This window comes from Leptosomus discolor, chromosome 4 (assembly GCF_034619465.1).
Source record: "Leptosomus discolor isolate bLepDis1 chromosome 4, bLepDis1.hap2, whole genome shotgun sequence".
NCBI lineage: Eukaryota > Metazoa > Chordata > Aves > Leptosomiformes > Leptosomidae > Leptosomus > Leptosomus discolor.
This window is the reverse complement of record NC_141394.1, coordinates 6,734,082-6,756,618: the sequence shown is the minus strand read 5'-3', so window position 1 is coordinate 6,756,618 and position 22,537 is coordinate 6,734,082. Positions and strand designations below refer to the sequence as shown.

The 22,537-nt window shown below is 41.4% G+C and overlaps 1 protein-coding gene across 1 annotated transcript in view; it reads right to left on the bottom strand.

The window, feature by feature from the left end:
- Positions 1–5,881: 5,881 nt before the first annotated feature.
- Positions 5,882–22,537, bottom strand: part of TNIP3 (TNFAIP3 interacting protein 3) — a 61,659-nt gene continuing 45,003 nt past the window's right edge. The window contains exons 12-15 of the mRNA XM_086464377.1: positions 20,094–20,219; positions 17,893–18,051; positions 14,483–14,543; positions 5,882–5,913 (exon numbers count right to left, since the gene is read on the bottom strand). Coding sequence (XP_086320503.1) covers positions 5,882–5,913; positions 14,483–14,543; positions 17,893–18,051; positions 20,094–20,219 — 378 coding nt within the window. The remainder of the gene's footprint in view (positions 5,914–14,482; positions 14,544–17,892; positions 18,052–20,093; positions 20,220–22,537) is intronic.

Here is a 22,537-nt window from a genome sequence, read left to right as displayed (position 1 = left end):
GGCACAAGATGAAAACTTCCTCCCAGAAAATTAAAACATCTCCCTCTTGCTTCTTGACTAAACCAAATAATTAAACTAAATCAATGACGAAACACCAACAAAGGAGATTTACCCTTCGCCAAAGCTGTAACTCCTCTCTTAATCAGGTCATGCAATACAAACGTTAGCGTCACACATCCTGCTTTCGCTCCATGAGATTTCCCTTCTCCAAATCCTTTCCCTTGGCCATGGGAAGAGCCCCAGACCCGCCTTGGTCTGATACCTCCCATTAGACCAACAAAGTTGCAACCTACGGTCTCAGTCTTGCAAGATCTTAACTCCTACAGCGACCAAGAGATTGTATCGGGAACTGTGCCCCATCACGTACCCTACCTGCCTGCCCTCGTTGCCCTCAGCCCTGCTCTCACCACTGCCATTTCACAGTCGGTGGCCGGCGTGGACCCTTTGCTCTCGCATAAGCAGCCCTTGAACAGGAAGCACCTGGGTGTTCCCCATTTATAGGGCAGGTGGAAGCGAGGCTGTTGCTGCCGTAAGTGAAAACACAGCATTAGCCAGCATCCTGGCTCCTGGTGGGAAAGTGTTTTACTAATCAAAAAAACACTTTCCACCCTGTGGTGTCTTGCAGACCTTTAAACTTGCATCTGCAAAAATCAGGGAAATTCTTCTGTCATTCTCACAACAAAGTTAAAATACAGAAACCATTTTAAAAACTTGAGGATTATTTTTTTTTTTTTTTTTTTCAACAAGAGAGAGAACTTCAACCTGATTATAAATACTTTCTAAGTTCAGCACAGGGTGATATCAGTAAGGCAGAATTTCCAGCTCATTGGGGTAACGCTGTGTTCCTAGTTTATTATAGGTGGAAGAATTGGGGGAGCTGGAGCAGCTGAGCTTGCCTGACCAAAAGGTATCATCATACAACACCAGCTTTTTCTCATTCTATTCTAGACTACAGAAAGGGAGAGGAGAATGAAGTCCAGAATTTTTGGGCATCTCATAATCCTAATTCCCCCCAAACCATATTGTCATGGAAATTGAAATGTTGACAAAGCAAAGACTGGTAGGAAGTTGGAAGTATGATGTGGAGTTAATGAAGTGCAAGTCTTTGGGTGTGGGGAACCAGAGCCAAAGGGTACAGTGCATTCTTTCATCCAAGCATTCACTGTGCATTTCTAGTTCTACTAATTGTATAAGTCATTTAATCTCAGAAGAAAATACTTTCATTGATGATGTGTTCTTACTGTAATTCATGAGACTACATACAAACAATGTAACAACTCGTGCTGCAGTGGGTAACACATTAATCCCTCTTACAGGATCGTAGACTGGCATTCCTTTCCAGTGGATCTAGAAAACAAAGCCCTGACCTCCTCCCAGGTGTTATTAAAAGACAAACAAGAACGGTATGCCAGAATTTGAAAGGCCATTGAAAGTAAAGAACGTTTAGAAATCAATCATACAGAGAAGAAGTTGGGAAGTGAGATTACAGGAGAGATTTGAAGGAAGACAGAAGTATTCCTGACTGGCAGAAGCTGAAGACTCTGCAACAGCAACATCATTCTATATAGGACACAAAAGTCATGCTCTGAAGGCAAAGATAAGAAGCTCAGACAGCCTGAGAGAGTGAAATGTTATGCAGGAGATGAACGAATCATAGAATGGTTTGGGTTGGAAGGGACCTTAAAGATCATCTTGTTCCAATCCGCCCCCCCATGAGCAGGGACACCCTCCACTAGACCAGGTTGCTCAGAGATGCTCAAATGAGAGATGAAGGTTTATTTTTTCGACAAGAAATCTAATACTGATGCAGTAAAAGAGAAAACCTAATGAATGGATTCAAGGAGGAAAGTAAGGCAATCCAGGATTTTGCTTGCACTCTATCAAACCATCCTCAGCTGTGATACCCAGCCTTCCCACCATAGGATAGCGTAGGAGTGCATTTGGGGCACCCCATGTGCTTTGCCTACAGCATTATCATGAACCCACTTCCTCTCGTACTCAGAGTTTCCGAAGCAATTAAAACAGCTCCCAGCTTTTACTAGATTTCAAAGTAACAATTTTTCCTTCCTAAAACAAATGACAGCCTGGGACTAAGGAAGGATGCTGTTTAGTGACATCTTATTTATCATCAGCGAAATCTTCATATTGTGCCGTGCATTATCTGCGGATATGAGTAGAAAGACATATCTATAGAACTCAAACAGAATAAGCATTGGCATGACTGTCACCGATAGCATTCAGGCCCTATGAAAAAAAAAAGACAATTTTAAAACAACAGACGTTTTTGACAAGTCACGAAGCTTAAAATACCTGGGAAGTAAAATAGCAGTGAATCAAAACAAAAAACTTCAAGTCAGCAAAATGCTGGTGTGACATCTGCTAGCTCCACAAAAAGAAAGAAAACAAAAAACATGGGACAAAAATTCCCCAAAGACCCCAAGCTTTTAAGTACCTCATTTATGTTAATGACTCCATGAGTTCAAACGTGCTCCTATTTTAATGTTGGATAATTACAGTTATGGTAATCAAAACATCATTTAGTGAATCCAGCATATTGTGCTGAAAATAATGTAAAACCATATTGTAAGCAGATAATTTAACTTGACATATGAAGACCTGCTCTCATTCACAGGAATGAAGATTTCTCCATGACATGTTTAGTATATACACTGCAACCAAATGAAAAAGGTTCAGTTTAGAGAAGTCTACAGAAACCCACACCAAAACACAGATAAAACGTTCTCTACAATCTGCTATGTAACAACATTTCACGTGTCTATTACATGTTGTAACTCACCGTTCAGAATCTGTACAAACTTCTGTCAACATGTGTGCCCCCACCAGAAGTAACAAGGCCTTCCAAGGCCTGACCGCAACCCATGCCTGGCCCCCCCCAGCATTTCAACACGCTGAGTAATCAGCTTCATTATGGGTCAGTTCCTTATTGTATGTAAGTTCATCACCTTGGAAGCATTTTTAATATGGCAGTTGGGTCCTTACAACACGGTTGCACAGGGATATGAGTCAAGCGCTCATGATACATCTTGCCTAGTGGGCAACTGGCAGGACACGATGATCCTTCTGCTAGACAAGCGAAAACATCCCCTTAAACTGCTGAAAAGTTTTGACAGAAAAATCACTTTATGCTTGTCTAGTTTTCCCAAGCCACCATGACAGAGGAAAGAAGGGGGCACGAACTGCTGTTGGTGCTGCTGTTCCTGCTTCAGGTATTCAAGTAAGTGCCCGGTTGGGTATGAAAAGAAAGCTACTCCCTGTATACGAATTGCTCCTCTTGCAGTGTACACAGTAATTCCAATATTCCCCAACCCTGGGCAGTTCCTACACAAAAAGGAAGGAAAAAGGAAAAGGCCTTTCATAAACACATTAGCGGTAACTGTGAAATTGGTCCACTCACCACTGATACACAAAAATATTGGAGAAAGCTAAACAGAAAAAAAAATCAGATGGACAACTTGGTAGGCTTTTGGAAAACAAAATATCTAACAAAGATTCAGAAATGCTAGAAGGTTCTTTAAAAGGCCACTGGAAGAACTGGGAGTGCTGATACCCAGTTTTGGCAAAGCTTGAGGAAGGAAAAATGCCTGTTATGAGTACGATGATTGATTTTAACTAAAATAACTCACCCTCTCAAACTTGTCTGGGTCACTGCAGAAAGTGTATCTTTTGGGGGTGCTTGAGTCTGGCAATGCTAATTCAAAGAGATGACAGCACCTGCATTTGGGAAAAATACGTCATTACTAGAAAATCAAGAGGAAAAAATCAACTGTACAGGCATTTTATACGCATTTTAAAAGAGAAAAATTCTCTATCATATAATACAAGGAATACCCCACACTTAGCATGATTAGGATCTGCGTGAGTCAAACTTTACAGTCTTGTGCCCAAGCCAGCCAATCATTAAAAGCCTATGACTAAACAGACTGAAAAAAGAAAAAACATAGCCCTGCAAACTCTATTTTCTTACCGTGAATGGCTTGTGTTGAATCATCCGCCTGGGCCAGATAATGCTTGCACAAGTTGTCAGATAATGAGTTAAGCACCACAAATGGAAGGCGCAAACCTTCGCGGTTAGTTGGGGAAAACAGCGGCAATGAATGAAACGGGGGTTTGTTGCCTCCCCCACCAACCACACAGAAGCTTGTCTGTTTTGAGGATTCACGACATCTTTGAGTGTGGGGTGCTCTGCCCACAGCACTGGTCACCTGCTGAGAGCTCGCATTGAATTAGGTTACATTATAATTGGATTTTCCGAAGGCACCGCATTAGCATTTTCCATGATCTCACCCTTATTAGCCAAATCACTAATCAGGAGTTGCACGGTTATATTGTTTGCTGGTTAAACTATCTGCCGCTATAGTGTCTGTAAGCCAGCTCCAAATTAATGCAGATAAAAACCCCTCTCTCTCTAACAAAGACTCGGGAGTTTATTCTGTAGCTAATGTTGCAGTCAAACTCTAATTTTCAATTGTTCATGAAAACACAGTTTCTCTCCAGAGGCCGGTTCGCTCGGCGCCTTGGTCGTGTTCTTCCTGAGTCCCTATGATAAGTTAGGAGTGTTGTTTCTTTGATCAGCGTAGGCAAAACCAGCATCGCTGTAAAACGGAACAGCAGAAAAATCCTTTCCCATGGACTGTTCCCCATTGTGTCCAAAATCAAATGCTGAATATGTTCAGCCCTGTAAGGTTATTATTTTCATGCACAGGCCTTTTGTCTATCGATGGGAATGGAAATACCTCTTCTAAAGCAGAAATGACACAAGCAGGCGATCTCCTAACTGATGATTTTGTCTTTGCACAGTTCAAAAAGCTGTTTGTGTGGGAACTTAAACTCGTATTAACTACTTCTGAGCTATAAGGAAAGCACACAGGACACCTCATATGGCCTTATGGTGCAAAAAATCTCAGTTCCTTCTTTGAGGTGGGATCCCAGAAGGTTCAGGTAACTGTCTCCCAACAGCTGCCCTCTTAAAAGCCTGAAGGGAAGAGACAGTCTTGCAAGTAGATTATCAAGTAATGTTTGCTGAACACCCATTCACCACAGTTTTCTGAAAAAAATTTCATGGTCTAAATATAATGTCATTTAAAAAGCCAGGTTTTATTCTTAGATTAGAGGTTACACAATGATGTTCAGATTCATTACAAGAATCATTTGCAAATATAAAGCCATTTTCACTGAGAAGTTAAACCCATCAAAAATTTCTACCAAAGTTCTGATACAAATAAGTACACACAGAAGAAACTGTATTTGTCATACAATCTGGAGCCAAAACAAAAGGAGAGCTGGCCTTGACTCAGAGGGGGAGTGGGCACCTTCTACCTGGCCTGGCATTGGCAGTACCCTGCTTACAGTTACGCAAATGTGTCAAAACAGTGAAGCAGATTTCCTTTTTGCCAAACAACCAGGAAAAAGAGTAAAGAATTCAAGATGGTATATCAACAAATCAATCCCTGGAATCAAATAAAAAAGACTATAATTCTCAAACAGAAAAAAAAATAAAAATCATAACACTATTGGGCTTATAAGCTCTTGAATTCAAACCAGATGTGACCGTCTCTGAATCCCCGGCAATAGCTGCATCTTTTCTCATACGGCTTTTTAACAGATTCTCATAGGCAGCACAAACAGCATCTTCAGAACAAAGAGCAATAACGCTTCCCAGCAGAGTTTAACTGGATCCTGAGGATCACCAGCCTGTATGATCTGCTTTTCTATTGTCCTTGCAGGGATTTCACCAGGCATAAATAACATGCACTGAAGAGATAAGGAGCTAGGGGCAAAAAACCCCAGAAGAAAACAGAATAATGGAGTTGCAAAGACTGGCTTGCAGCCTTTGGTCTACACTTCTCCAGGTCATCGGCTGTCAGTGATGGGCTCCCGTCTCCGGGGATGAATCTGCAAAAGTATATCAACACAAATCATTTTGACACTGAGAAATACAACTCACTTATGATTAATTTCCCTCTATTTTGTAACACATACACACACACCCCCCCAGAGCCCACGCTGTACATCATTACAAGTCTGTAACCAATCCAATACAAACCGCATTAAGTGTGAAGAAGCAGAAGGGGGTAGGGATACCATACAGGGCACTAGCAGTCTCTCGCTTTCAATTTGTATCTAGTCCTGATCGTTGATACAGAGCAAACAGCAGGGGCTGGTAACTTAAAGCCCCCATGTAAAATCTTTCTAGACCTCTAAAAAGAAGCGCTGACATTCAGCAGCGCTCACAGGTATACCTTAGCATTAGGTGCACCCAAGAGAGCAGGTCAGTATGACAGAGGGAAGAACAAGGCAGTAGTACCTACAGCTAAGTAAGTGCCTGTGGTTTGATAGTAACTCAAACTCGAGCTAGGAAAAGAAATCAAAATTGAAGGAAATACACTATTGCCAGTGTAACACATCCTTCCTTCCTGAAGTTTCAGAAGATTCTGGAAATGCTGTAAGACATCGCTAGTAGCACACACACAAGTGCACACAGTATTTTGCTTACAAGAGAAACATTTAGAGTGAAATGTTTCCAGCAGGGTTTTGCATTTGCCTAGGAGAACTGCTTTGCAGCTGCTATACAGTAACCCTGGCATTCACTCCCAAACCCACCGCGCTGATGACATCCAAATGTATATGAAGGAAAACTTGATCCAAAAGGTCCACAGTTGTAGCAAGTGGCAGTGCCGGGAATCATCAGTTTTGGTGACACCTTTTCCTTGCAGGTAGTATCAGAGATAAAATTCACGTTATTTGTTCACAAAAGCCAGGAAGAGCACAAGTAGCAGACTGGTTCCTTGTGCAAGGTAGATAAATACAGACATCTGTATGTTGATTTCATTTCATGCAAATAGCCTCCTATAACAACAAAGATGGTGGAACAAAACTTCTAGCAAGAAGTGTGCTTCCAAGCTTCACATCAAATGTTGGTATTCATATAACAATACAATTTAGAAAAAAAAAACTGAGAGGACTTGGGTATTCAAACACCTACAGTGGGGATGTCCTTCAATTATTTTTGTTCCTTCCCAGTGCCGAGACCCTCTGGGACACACTGAGAACACCCTGCTTACGCCAAGATGCTTTTGGCTCTTAAAGTTCTTGCCCAGCTACTGCAAACCAGCAGATACCACAGCGTTGCAGGCACGGTCTGTTCGAGAAGAAAGGCAGGCAAACCTGCTATAACATGTAGTTCCCAGAAACGAAGGGTCTCTCTCACCTAGGATGGCATTAACTGGTCAGAAAAAGAAATTCTTCTGGATATTTTGCAGTACGAGCAGGCTTCAGAGCCCAGCACAGAGTACTTCTACACTTAAAACACGTACAACAGGTGGACTCCATATAACGAGGGTAGGTAGCACTTGGCTGCTACTTGAACAAGCAAATGGCATGGAATGAATTTTTACATCTCTTCCTTAGATGATCAAGGAGGAACTAAGGATATTGCCAGATAGCAGATGGATGCTTCATCAAGTCACCGGGAAAGAGAATGATTTCCTGAAAACGGCCACCACATCACCTATCACCAGAAGACCACCATCGATGTCCCCTTTCAGGCAAACTCCCTTATATCCTTGATTCTTCCCTATGTTTCCTTGTCAAAGGGAAAAAAAAGCAACAAACTGCCACTGTGTGTGAAGCTGTTCAAAACCTAACAGGTATTGAATAATACATCCCCACACATTGTTTCATAGAAATAAAATTATCAAATCATGCAGCTGTTTAAATTAAATATCCTGTTCATATTAGGCTTTTCTGCCTGGTACTGTGAAAAACTACAGCACGTTCTGTGATCTTTAGCTCAAGCTGACTTTTAAAAGCAACACCTGTCTAAAAAAAGGCAACTTCTCATGTTCTGGAGTTAGAAGTTAAAGCTGTGCTAATGGCCTTTTTGCTACATTGCAGTAGCGAAAATCAAGTTGTATCACATAGAAATCCTGAAAATAATCACATTTTCATTCCCAGTGGGGATGGCAAGCTGCTAATTAAATCTGTCTTGACGAGCTGGGAGCACTGATAATTTCCAATGTAATGTATGCACCGAGGACAGACTAATACCAAAAATGTTTAGGGTCTGGGATTTCTCCCAGGAAAATTAAGATGTCAGTTAATTGACTTTTTTTTTTTTTCAGTCTGGTTTTCATTGAAGACCTCCACAAATCCATTTTTCAGTTTTTAATTTTTTCCCCCTCCCTACAGATGTCATTATTTTCAAGTGGAAAACCCCACACTTCTCCCTCCTCTTCTTCCAATTAGCTGTAATTATAACAACATTAGCAGCCAAGTAGGTACCTTGAGGGCAAAAATCTGGGAAGCAGCAGAGTGCAGAAGGGAACAAGAGATGATATTATAATGAAAGTAAGCGGACACATCATGCTTCTTCATATGCTCATCTGGGCATCCTCAGGGCTTTGCAGGTTGCTTTCTGCTTTCCCTAAGCGTGCCAAGACAAGCTGGTGGCCAGCTGCTCTCGTCTCTCCCACAAGCCTCCAGAGCTACCCCTTGAACTGAGAGGTAGGTGAAGGGCTACATTTTGGCTTCTCCCTGTGCCTGGCACAACTGGATCCAAAGTAAAACTGCACAGTTTAGGTCAAAGAAATGCAGTAGTTATATATGATGTTCTGAAGGGGTAACTGAATATGTTGTACTGTACTGTGTACTGAGAATCTTTCTGCCAAGAAAGCAAATACAGTAAGATTCATTTTGGAAGTGAAAAAGGGAATACACGCCAGCAGTTGTGGCATGCAAAAGGGTTCTTGCTCTGAGTAGGCTTTGAGCAATAAACCTCTTTTCCAGAGAATTTTTCATTAAAAAACTGGGTTTGGGGAAAATCTCCAAAATCAATCTTTTTTTCAAAAGTCTTTTCAATTTTGCACAGTTGGATAAGAAAGTCAACACTGCTTGCCAAATAAAGTGACATTAAGTACACTTGCTGGAAATCTTTCTGCCTTACTTCTTAAAAGGAAAAAAACCAAACCCAGCATCCACAACACCACCACCAAAAAGAAACCTCTACAACCAGGAACGAAAAGATTGGAAACCAGTTCCAGGAACACTGAGTGACAGAGCACAGAGAGACTTCAGAGCTCATGTCCCTCCAAAGGCAGCGTTGCTGGTCAAACCAAACTAAGCTGGAAGAATTTAAGCACCGTTTAGCATCAGGCTTTCTGCACAGCAAAGTACCTGGGGAGGGACCAGCCCAGAGGTGAGCAGGAAGAGTGATTCTCTTGGAAATGCATTGCCAGTGCAGCCAGACAACATCACATCTCGTCATCTTCCTTAATCTCTACCTGCCTCCCATCGCTTACCTTTCCACATTGCCCTTCTCTCTCTGTCGTGACCTTCAAGGAAACACCTTTGCTTTTTTGGAAGCCTGACGATTTCCCCTAATCTTGCTTTGCAGACTGGCGATTACCCTGTGAGGACTACCTGAGGGGTCCTCCCTGGCAGCCTGATCTCCATTGCAGCCCAACTACAGAGCATGGCTGGACACAAAACATTCCTATCCATCTCTTTGCCCTGCCTGCTTTCAGCTGGAGTATTTACTGTTTGGGAAGATATGGAAAAGAAATACTTAAGTTCACAGACAAGCTGAACTCTGGTATGAGTTATCTGAGTTTTTAAGCAGTTTATCAAGAGGTGTAACATGAAACTTCTTGGATACAAATGAGAAGAAAAATGCTGGTGAAACCAGATAATTAAATCTGAATACAGCCAAAACCCTCCTATTTGCAAACCTCCCGTTAAATATTTATGGATTCAGTTCAGATCCCAGTGGTGGCGTGGAAAACTGCACTCTTGATGAGACTGCAGCATGAAAGAGCAGGAGTAGAGGAACAGGTTAAACCCTCACCTTCCTGTGGCCATGCAGACATACAGACGGCAGGCAACCAAAAGCTACCCCAAACCATGGGCATGCCTTTAGCACCTGTTGCGAATGTGCAAGAGTGTGGAATACATCAATCCACTAAACACATCACCAAGGACAGAATTTTTTTCCCGTTCTTCTTTGCAAATTGTCTTTTACATGGTCAGTAATTCTTCATTGTTCCATGCAAGCCCTGGCAGGTCAAAGTTGTCTCCATGCTTACCAATGGAGGTGCTGTGCTTTTTAACCTACGAAGCTTATTAAAATGGTTTCTAGGGTGCCAAAGCCAGAGGGGCCTGAATGCGTCTTTGCTAACTTTTAAGTACATATTGCCTAAAGCCAAGACCACTTGTTTTTTAAAAACAAGTTGAGTGGCTTTATACAAGCCAGGGGGATCATCAACTTTTGGTTAAAGAAGGCAATTCAATAATAACCGTAGGCAACTGTGGACAAATGAAAAAAAAAGATAAAATAATTTAAGTTTTGATTTTTGAATCAAAAATATAAAGGATGGACAAGTCTTAACCATAGAATCCCTTCCTGGACTCCAGTAGTTTTAATTTTATTTATTTAGGCATACAGAGAATTAAAAATGTTAAGAAAATGTAATCAAACACACATACCAGGATTGCCAGTTGTGTTTCGTTACCTCCACATGTTCATACACACATACTCCTATCACCACATTTCCATGCCCTGCATGAACCAGGTCAGGGATAAGATAACTGAGCATGCTGTTGCATCACGCTCTGAACTTTGAGTTCAGGGGCAAGCTGACGTGATTTTAAGGCTGAGGACCAGTCTCTCAAGCTGCAGCAGCCAGCCTGGGGCAACTCCAGGAATAACTCTCTCTATAGAGCAACTTCAGCCTTACGTACCACAAGGGCTACAAGACCCTTCTCTTCATACAGATTAATTGGCCTGTAGATATTCAGCTGTAGAACAGAGAGGTAGATCACTAAAACCAACTCCTTATGCTCTTTTCAGTAGGATTAAATCCCTAAATGGTTCCTAGATACTCTAGCTGCAAAATAGAAAGAGACACTGATTACTTTACCAAGAGGAAGCATAGGGTAGCTCTGATGTGTTTTAGCCAAAAAAACATCAGCACATCGCTGAACCTCACTTAACTGACAAATTTCTTAGGAAAGAGGGAGCTGAGGTAGCCCTGATGAAGTAACAAGTAGTGTTCACTACTCTAAACTCTGGACAGACACATAAGATTTTTGCATAAAGCCATACTTCATAGCTGTAATACCTTAGCAGCTTCCTTTTAGCTTCATGCTCTTCATAAAGCTAAATTGCAAGAATTTCATTCAGATAATTACCAGTGTCTTGCTACTGTGGAACATCTCTGGTTCATTCTCATTTTGAAAAGAAAGGCTTAATGGAAAAAAGAGAGGTTTCTTGACTTGTGGGTTTGCTGGTTTTTTTCCTCATTTTGCCTCCATATTTCTTTCATCCTTCCTGTATTCTGATAAAGTTATTTCCAGGCTAATTAGAAAGGGCTCAAATCAACAAGTGCCAGATCCAAACCATCACGCTACTGTACAAGTTCAGTGCTGGAGGCAACATTGCTCCTCAGACTTGTGCATAAGTGATCCCCTGCCAACTACCAAAACATAGATCTGTGGGGAAAGTAACAGACTGGAGTAGAAACTTTAGAAAACAGGCTTGATCAAATTTCTGCAGTAGATTTTTCTTTTAATTTAAAAAATATTCCAGTGATTATCCTGTTTCCATAGATACAGGCAAAGAGGTGCTTCTTACAGAAAACAGAAAGACAAACTAGGCTTCACAGAGGCAGCAGTCCTTTAAGATAGCCTCCTTTGAACACTGGCACAGCTAAGAAAAGTGGTGCCAGTCAGAAGAAAAGTAGAAGATAAAGTTACATGAGAAGCAGAAAACATGGCATTACAGCTGGTTACAGAAGTACCTGGAGAACTTAAGCCGAATGCCAAAGCACCTGGATGCAAATAACTTCCTCCCTCACCAAGGAGGGGAGAAAGGGAGGAAAACAATCTAGGTACCTCTATATAAAACTGCAGAAAGCAATAATAATTTCTACTTGGTGACAATATGCCTTTGCAGTCCCAATGACATTATAGCAAACTAGTTAAGGTTGATGTAGAGACTCTCACAGGTTTCAAATACCTTTAAAATAGGCTTTTTTGATGGTGTATAATAAAAAAAAACCCAGTTTCTTGATTCATTTCACTTGTGTTCAGCTCTAAAGTTACAACCTGTGATCTGTATTTTGCAATTATTCCTTAAGACAAAATACCCAGTGTCAAAGGAAAATCTGTTTGGTTAAGGAAAACTTAAGGGTTTTCTCTAGAAACATCAATCTGCTGAAACAGTTTCCTAAAGGAAACTGCCTCATGCCTAAAAGTTGCTGCACTGCTGTTCTGTTTTTCTATACTGAAGCCCTGTCTCAGAAGAGACAAGATTTATTGGTCAGTTTATCACCTAATAAGGAAATGGAAGATGAGAAATAAATGCTGCTGCACATACTAGCTCATTTAAACCCACCACTGTAATTAGTATAAAATAGAACAAAGAAACTGGAACATCAAGAATACTTTCATCACATATTCCTGGAGTTCCTATCTCGGAAACCTTTCTCAAGATACTTCAGTGCAGATTTAATATAGGTGACTATATATAATATATAAACCCAGGCTAGTGCCTTTTAATTGATAGTAGAAGTTGGACTTCTCTGTGATCAGTGGATAATAAAACAATCTTTGTTTTATCAGCAAAGATAAAAAGAAACAGAGCCCTGAAGATGTTAAAGTAGACATCCTATGCAGTGCTATGATGGGACTCATTGAGAATTCCATTAAGGTAATATTTAATCAATTAGGACTGAAGGACACACACAGTTTGCCAGTAAATGCTGGCTAACAGATTTTGTGGCAAAGAAGTTTGGTAGAACAAAACCGAAAAACAGATAAAGAAACCACCACCCTGCTCTGAAAGCTGCGTGGAGAAGTGTACAGCTTTGGATGAATTAGTGCTTTTCCATCGTGCCTGTGACACCAAAATGGAAAGACAGTACATGAATCGGGGTGCAGAGACACTGCTCGGCTATGGCCGTGGAAATATAGAGAAAATGGAAGGGAAAAGTCCGCAAGGGTCCTACTCACTGTCCCACTGAGAAGGTGGTATTTGGATATTCTGGATGAGGAACAGTGATAGAAAGACAGAGCATGGATTTTTAAAAAAGTTTTTTCAGGGAGCCAGAAGTCAAGTCATATAATCAAACAGGGTAAAAGAAGAACTCTCTTCAGATCCCTTAAGTGTACTGCCCCGGACCACAGCTGCAGTTGGTGGCCGGACTTGTTTTAGTCACTGTTATAAACATCCTCCCTGTATTCTCTTGTGCAGTAAATCACTGAGTTTAAGTGGGAGGAACTACAAAATTAATCTCCTGTCCTCTCTTGCAGTCACAGCACTACTTTCCCTACAACCACATCAGAACCCTCTAAACAGTCACCATGTAATTACGGGAAGCTCCTCCTCCATTTCAGCAAGCCGCATTCCCACCCTACCCTCTCTTCTCTGCAAACCTGGATGGCAACAAATAACAGAACAGTTCCTCTGTGGCCATCTTCTTCTAGACATCACAAAACAGCTTTTGGTGATGAGCCCTTGCCCCCCCATATGGTACCCACTCGCCCCGTGACATGGCAGACATGTGAAGCACAGACACTCCCGCAGCGCACACCAGCAAACTTCACCGGTCCTCCCGCAGCACATGGTGATGTACCATTCATCTGAGAGGGTATCTTTACCAAAGGGCCATGAGGCATGAGAACAGAGCAAAACACAGAAATACAGGTGCCATAGTTCTCAACCACTTCTGAGAGAAAAGGGGTGGTTTAGGGGAGGTTCTGAAGGAGAAGACCCAGGGGGCCAGATTCCCACTCAGAACAACATCCCTTCTTTGTGCTCTCTGGCATCTCTCTTCTGAGTGGTCTAAAGCAAGTACTTCAAAACAGCCAGGAACCTGGCATGATTTCAAATCCAGGTACAAATATTAAATACTCCTCCTGGTTTTCGAAAGTCAGTTTGCACTGACACTTTGGCAACTAATTAACTTTGTCCATTTACATGGTTTTATTTTCAGGCCTGGCACCTTGAACTATCAGAGCAGATCAAGAATGAGCATTTTGCCTTTAAGATGAAACAACATCCTAAAGCCTGTACTTTGTTACTGAGGACTTCTAAAAACTGTTACATCTTGGCCCCCAGGTTTGGCACACACTAAATCTAGTCTTAGCTGGAGCACAGAAGCTCTAAGGACAACTCCAAGGATAGCTTTTCTTTAGGACTATTACTAGGTGTTTTATGAGGCAAATGTGTGATCCTATGTGTAATAGAGACGTTTTACAAATTGGAATGGAGCTGAAAGCCGTAGTGTAGATGGTATTACATCAGAAACCTCACCTGCATTGCACATACACCAACTTTGTCTCTCTGAGGCAAAGCTGTCGCATAAGCACTCAACAGATAAACAGGAAAGTTTACTCTACATCCCTCAAAGGCCCCCATTTAGAAAAAAGTACATTTAAAATATGCTCTGTACAGCTGTTGTCTTACCATTTGCCTTGTGCTGCACATCTGGCGGAAACTGGTCAGGAACATACCACTGATAGTCTGGCTGCACAGAACAATAAAACATTATTGCAGCAATATGGACTTCATAGACACTTCAAACAAAAGAACAGTGACATGATAAAAATATAATTGTGCTGTGAAGGCTTTTCTTACTCATACAAAAGTACTTTAAAAAAATCTTATATTTAGCATTATATTTCCACTGATCGAGTCTTTCAGCTCGCTTTCTTTTTTATGACATGTGGTTTAGATGCTACACTCATTAGAAATATTGGTGTAAACCTTTCTAGATCCCACAAATCAAAAGAAACATTAGCAGGAACAAGTCAGATTTTAAGAAGGTTAAGGAATAAAGTGCACCAGAAGATACTAGCAGGCATCACACACTCTGTACTAAAGAACCCCAGAGAAACCTGGTACACACTGACCTGACAGGTGAAGCTGTTCCAGTCTGAATATGTGTAACATCTGCAACATGTTTCAGTGTGACAGGAATAGCTCATTTAATAAAGTTCTCTCCCCTCCTCCCTTTGCCACAGGTTAGCATTAGTGTTACTATAACATCAGCTGTTATCAAATAACTTCTTGAAAATACTGTGGGATAGGAAAAATTCCCGTATTTCTTATGAGAGGAAGCTTATGTCCATGCAAACAGAGTTTTGTCCAGGGAAATCCTGGAAGAAATACATACTGCATTATAATTTATACCACACATCGTGGTAAACGAGTAGCAAATTACCACTAGAGAACACAATTTTGGGACCAGGCATTTCAGTTGAAGCTGTATTAAGCTGTCTATCTGGTTTAAGTACTAGATGCAAGCTTGTCAAACTCCGGGTAACTACTGCTTCACATTAGTTAAACTGGGAGAATAATTCTTGTTTTGCAGAAATTACTCTGACAAAATCCTGAGTAGTCCCGAGACTCTTACAGATTTCAACTTGCAGGGAAGAAATTTCATAGACTCCTAAAGAGGTTTTGCCTAAATTAAGATGGCAGGATGAAGCTATAGATACAGAAAACAGACTTCACTTTGGTGTATGCTGTCGTTCATAGTTACATAGCAGTAAGCACCATCACACACGGCCAGGAAAAAAGGAGCTATCCTATTTTCATTTAAGTTATACCATCCACAGGAATTACTGACTAATTCTGTGCTTGTGGGTAAACAAAACAGGCTTTGATACAAAGGTAGTTTTTCCACTGATGGCTCAAAAATACACGTATTCGCACTGCTTTTTTGAGTTTCTGTTGAATTTTCTGTTCTCTGATCTACTCTTCTCTTTCATACCCACATACGCCACGCAAACTTGAATGAATTTCAGAAGTGAGAGGTGTATTTCATGTCAGACTAAACAAAACGTTTCTACTAACAATGTAAAAAGGAACGAAAAGGTGCAAGATATAAAAAGAACAAGAAAGCAAAAGCACAGACTAAACATGCAGGATTACATATGTTAACTCAGGACACTCATTAAATTCTAACACCTTTCTTCATTGCTAAACAAATTGCTCAGGGAGGTATCAAAAGCTCAGAGCAGCAACGCTGCACTCACACAGACAAAGAATTTCAAAGAAAACTCAGAATGAAACTGCGAGTGACAAAGCAACCAGCCAAACTGACCCCTGCGCTCCGGCAGGAATGGCAAAGTTGTAAACCCAGTGATCCCTCACAGAATTAGAAACCCAGATGATGAAAGTTCAGGGAGAAGAGCCAAAATAATCTGGGACAGTGTCCAAATTGCAGTGAAAAACATTCTGCAATACTTCCAACTCTGATAAATAGGCAGATAAGCACACTCCTGAAGCACAGAAATTACTTGTTTGACCACAGCTTTTCCGTTGGATTTCTACAGCCTTACATGTGTTTTGCACAAATTCAGCTATAATTTCTCAAATAATGAGCATCTTTCCATACATGACAGCTTTATAGCCAGAAACAGATATTGTGTATTTAAAACGACATTCACCACGTTTAAGTGCATTCTCACTAGGTTTGAACAAGTACAGCCCACTTAGATAACACAAAGCACTTCAAAAACAGCATTCTTTGAAGCAGGATTTTCCTTGAAATAGGTAACTGCCCCTCACATAACCTGCCCTAGTGCAAAGCTATTCTTCCTGCTGAGGAAGAGAGGACCCTGTTGTGCGCCAGAAAAAAAGGCAAGTTTCCCACAGTGAAAGGCACACTCAGATATATAAACTTCCACTTCTGCTAATTTTTTTTTTTTAATTTTATTCTTTTTGCAATACACAGACCTGCTTGGGAAAACTGCATTCTTAAAGCATTCACAGCCAGAATGCCTCACCCTCAGTAGAACCTTATTCCTCGCATAGTCCCATTTCACAGCAGCGTACCAGAGGGAATATACTACTGGGTACAAGCAACAGCACCTAGGATTTCACCTGACGGTTTCATAGCAACGTTGTGAATCCTGTCAACAGCTCACCTGCCTGCCCCAGAAGGCACACAGGGAAGCTGAGATTGTGCAGTCTGGTTACAGTGGTACTGCCTGAGGGCAGGACAGTTATGTTACCTACGAACACAGAAGCCATGAGCAAGAAGGAAAGTCACTTTCCAAAAAGACAGGGCCAGAGAAAGAAACACCCAGTGTCAGACAAGGCAATAAGATAAGACATATTGGTCAACAAGCTTTCTTAGACCGAATGGAGGGAAGAGACCAGAATAATGCTGACCACAGCTACATTCTCATTTTTGTCACTATCATTCATATTGAAGGCCCAAAACAGGGCTGCAGAGAGCAGATCCACATTTATGAATTCAGGTAACTGTATAGCTAGAAAGGGCTCTGAATGTGTGCTGTAGAAGTAAATTAATCTAAGAAATCAGCAAGAGTCCAAACGACCTTATTTTTTCATTAAGCAATGACCACCAGTATTATTGAAAACAAATGTATAATAATCCCCTTTTTCTTCTTAGTGGTAGCAATATTTCCCATAGTAAATTTAAAATACATGAGAATATATACTTATAGTATAGCTCATCAACCATATGTTTAAACTGCTGCAATTTTTCCTCTTTGTGCACAGATTTCTGTGGTTACGCTGCACGGCAGCACTGTGCAATTCAGTAACGAAGATACTCGAACAACGAGGAAGAAAAGAACACAACTATCAAGAGAAAAATCAGCATTTTGGGGCAGATAGTAAGGGACGAGAGACTGTACAGAGATTAGGAAGGCTGTTCCAGACATAGGGCCAATTCTAAAACCAGTACAAAATCTTGATCTGGAACCGACAACAAACTGGGAAACTACAGATTTAGTTACTGGTGAGGATGGCACTGTGATAGCACCAGGTTATTCTCCTGTGGTCACCATGATGTGAGAAAATCAGGGCCATTGTGAAACAGGAGATGGTGGGAACCTTACTGAGTGCTGTTGCTGCTCATGCGCCCTGCGAGACGCTGGATGTACTCGAGGATCTTGATAATGAAGAACTAACCCACAACTTCCATAATTAACACACGGTGAGAGGAAGAGTGGAGGTGGGTAGCTGGGCCTCTCGGACTGTACTGGGAGGTCTTTTGTCTGTGAAAAAAAAACAAGAAAAGCAAGAAGAAATGTATTAATGGCAGGATACAATGACCAACAGAATATTCACGTACAAATTTATCAATAAAAAGCAACGAGGAAGAAACCCTCCTCTCTCAGCATGGATTGCAATGCTGCTCATTTAGCCTCTTCAGACTGTTCGTGATTAAAAAAAAAAAAAAAAATCATTTAAGAAAGCTGACTTGTGCCACACCAGAGTCTTGACATTTTTATGTGAGAAAATACTGGTTTCAAGATATAGCAAGCACATTTCTGGGTGTTTTCTATATTCAAGAAACATTTTTGTTACACACAGGAGCTTTCAATAGATTGAAGCAGAACTACATGGACAGGCATTTGTATAACAAGAATAATAAATAATTTTGGTAAAGGACCAAAGTCGATGGCCTTGAAATTTGGGTCTGCCTTTTCTTAGGTCCTCTGTGTCCCACCAGAGACAAGGGAAATTTGCCTAAGGACAGAGCAAGAAGGTGTGAAAGATGATTAACATCCTATGATTCTATGAGTCACAACTAAATAATCTGACTCAAGAAAACAAACTAATAAATATTCTGTATGGTTCCTCTCATGTCTAAAATCCTTCACAAGCTCTGTTCAATCAAATCCCAAGGCAGGAAGAGACAAACAAGATCTCTAGGGTAAACTATCGATGCAGTGCAGGGACAGTCAATTTGTACATACACATTACACAGCACTTGTACAGCCCTTCAGGTATGTCGTACACGTACAGTGCTGTTGGCATTTCTCCTGGCCAGAGCAGCTGGGGAGGAGTGGGAAAGGTCCTTTAGCCCCATTTGTAGTCCCCCTCTTCACTGCCACTGCTGTGGGAGATTCTCACAGCATCCATTGACCGGTTGGGGTCATGCAAGAGATTTAGTCCTTTACAGTCTCTAGACAATGCAAAAATATATGGCAAGAAGGTGTCTTTTTGTCTCCTACAAAAACATTTCTTTACCTTATTGAGCCACCCAGGAGTGGGCTGGTGGGTGGGGCAAATAGACCTGAAAGTTATTGCATGTAATGCTACAGATTTGCCCAGGATATTTCTGTATGCCTGGGGTGCCCCGAGTGGCAAATCACGGCATTCCCTCTGGGATTGCTATTTTTACACATTTACTCATGAAATGCTTCCAAGTACCCACAAAAGCACCAACAACACTGGGGCCTTATTGCAGCAGTGCCCAGCACTGGCCAGGACGCCCAACTTGCTCTCCACTCCCACTGAAGCTGACAGGAGTGAGGGTTGCTTGATAGCACCTTGCCTCTGATCGACTGCAAGACCCTACTAGCATCAATGCATGGGCTGGTTGAGAATAAGCCAATACTGAAGTTTCTGTTTCACAACATCGTTGGGGAGAACAATAAATCATCGCTGAACATTTTGGTAATCGTCCATTCTTTTAAAACGTTGCACAATTTTGTCAAGACAGGAAACCTCAAAATTTCATCATTTTTAAATGGGGATTGAGAAAGCTCAGAATTTTGCATGCCATGATTTTACTATGGCTTCCCAAATGTCTGTGAACAGAATACTGACACTACCGTGAAGAGATAAAAAGGATGTTGCAACAAAAAATTACTGCAGTGGCTGCTCAGATAATTTGGATGGAGACAATTTTTTTTCCTCAGTGATATTAACATTACTCTGTAATTCCACTGCAGAGGTCAGGATTAATTGCAGAAGCTTTCTATTTCAAAAGTTGGTTTGATGTTATAACCCTTGTATCAAATCAACAGTCCCCTGGATTTGTTTTTGGTTTCTCCCCCTCCGCTTTAAGATATGTTTGAAGAGTTTTTGCAGTAAATACTCCCTTCATCTACTTAATTTGGAAGTCATCTCTAATCGTTTCTCATCTTCCTACCGCATTACTTCAGAATGATTTCATCCCAGGTGGTGACCTCATATAAAATCCAATGTCAATTAATGGAAGCCAGAAAGCCCTGGGTTGTGTGGAAAGTGAGAAAACAAAAATAAAATACACATGTGCTGGCAATGGTAACTTTCTTTTGACTCATACCTGAGAGTTTAATTTATTCAGTTGAGACTGTAATCTCTCGTTAATTTTCTGCAATTCTTCTTTCTCCTCATTAAGTCTCTCTCTGTCAGATCTCTCCTTTCTGAAGTCTTCTTCATATATTTGTACCTGCAATCATTATGACCAAGTACGTGAATTTCAGTACAGCCACAATGGAAATTTTCATCCACTTTGTTCTTTGGTTGCTTTTTAAACACCGGCCAAGCAGTGGGATGTATTCCAAAGGGATCCCTCCTCTTTACAATCCTGCAACCAAAAGTTTCCCTCGTCTTTTTTTAAGACCATACAAAAGGATAAGCAATGGCATCCATTGATCAAAGCAGTCCACAGCTTCAGTATTCTTAGGTTCTGGTAATTTAAAAGGTTGACTGGCAGATATCAGTTGTAAATATTATAAATAAGATAGCAAATACTAAAGACATTCATCTTTTTAAGGGATAAACAGTAGCACAACAAATGTTTTACCAACAGTTTTTCCAGTTTTCTCTTCAATTATAGGCACTTTTAACTCCCCCCTGTATCTCAGATGCAAGCAGCTAGCATCCTGGTGGACATCAGAGGTGCTGGCACAGCACAACAAACTGACATCTAGCACGCAGTCTGACAGAATGTTATCACCTTATCCAACCTAATCTGATGAGCCACTATAACCAAATAAGGTCCTGCCTTTTTACAGCCCACTGAATGCTGTGGGCCTTGAGCCTGCTTCCCTTTTTTGTAGTTATCTGCAGCCTTACCTTACCCACTGTGCTAGCTAACCAAGGTGTGGCCCCAAGGACTAATCTGTGCAGAATAAGTCATAGTATTTAGAGCCGTGGTCACATATTAATGACCAGAAGACTTGGACTAGTCAGGAATTTAGACCTTGGCTGGAGCACTGTGGAATAAAAAAAAAAAAAAAAAAAAAAAAAAAAAAAAAAAAAGGACCTCTAGGAGGCTATTGTGCCCCAGATGTTAGAAACTGTATACAGAAAAAATAATTGGCCCATGTACCTTTTGTCTGCAACACAGAACTTCTAATTCATTCTCCCAAACTGCAGCCCAAAGAACCTACCCGCCCCAGTGCAGAAGCAGAGGGGAATGTCATGTACACAACTCAAAATGGAAACACAGAGCTTTGACCCTGTTCCTAGAAGATAAGCTGCCTTTCACATATTGAAGGATGCAATGGCTTAGCTCTTTTTATGTCACCAGGAGTCATAGCACTTCATCCCATTAAAAAATATCTGACCACCCCAGGCACAGGCAGCAAGCGCACGGATTCAGAAGCGGAACACAAATCCGTAAATTAATTGGCGTTAAGCCGACTGGCTTAATTCTTCAGCTCACAGGCAAGCATCCACCTGGCAAGAAGCTGGAAGTTTCTTCTACTGACAAGTAACAGTAAAAGCACATTGGGGTGGGAACCGCCACCAGAACTTTCAGAAGTCCTTTCATGTCCTCTTGGTTGGTCACTAAAGCCCACCGACAGTCTGTTTCCGAAGAACTTGCTCACTGTGGCTCATGCCCTGCCTGTTGTACAGATCCAGTTTTCTTTTTGCTGACAGCACCACCATGACTTCATCTGAGGACTAAAGAAATATTTATACCTCAGGGGCAGAAAAAAGTCAACACAGGGTTCTATAAGCCTGTTGCAGCTAATTTTTGCAAGTTTTTTTCGGACCTGATAGTCCCCTGCTAGATATTATCCCCTTCCTGAATAACACTGTGTAAAACGAACAAAGGCTTTCTGTGCGGCCGTGTGGGGTCTCAGCCTGTGCCTGCAGGAAGCATGCATGCCCCTGACCCCCTAAAGCAGAGGCAAAGCTGTTGCTTGCAGAAATCTAGGTCTCTCATACCCCTGTCCATCTACACACTTCTCTCCTTGGTATTTCCTCACTTCTTCTCTCCTGATTCCCTCTCTGCTGTCCCACCTCCCTCTTGCTCCCCAGCTGTACGATCTACAAAAGCTGCAAGGGAACCATTTTGTCACAGTTTTGCCATATATTCTGTTTCCCTGAGAAAGAGGGGGACATCTCCCAAGCAATGAATGTCTTCATCTCTTCTGTCGTGGCCAGGGATGGGCTGATGACAGCCAAGCTCTAGGGAGACTCTGTCACGTCGCTGTTTGTCCCGAGAGTCTTTCCTCCACACAGTTAGAGCCTTCTGCTCCATTCCGTGCAGAAGGAAGCCTGGACTCACTGTACTGATTTATACAACTAGAAAAAGACATTCATAAAATGGAAACCCCGTGAGAATTCTGAAAAAAATTGGTTTACTCTATTTTATTGTGTAGAATGAAATAACTCATTACAGTACAATCAAGTGCAGGATTTTATTCTCCAGCATGTGGCAAGCATTACATTAGCGAGCAAAATCTGGCTCTGCTGTCAAACGTGACAGAAACAAGTATTTTATTCCCATTGAATAAAATTCCCATTCTGATC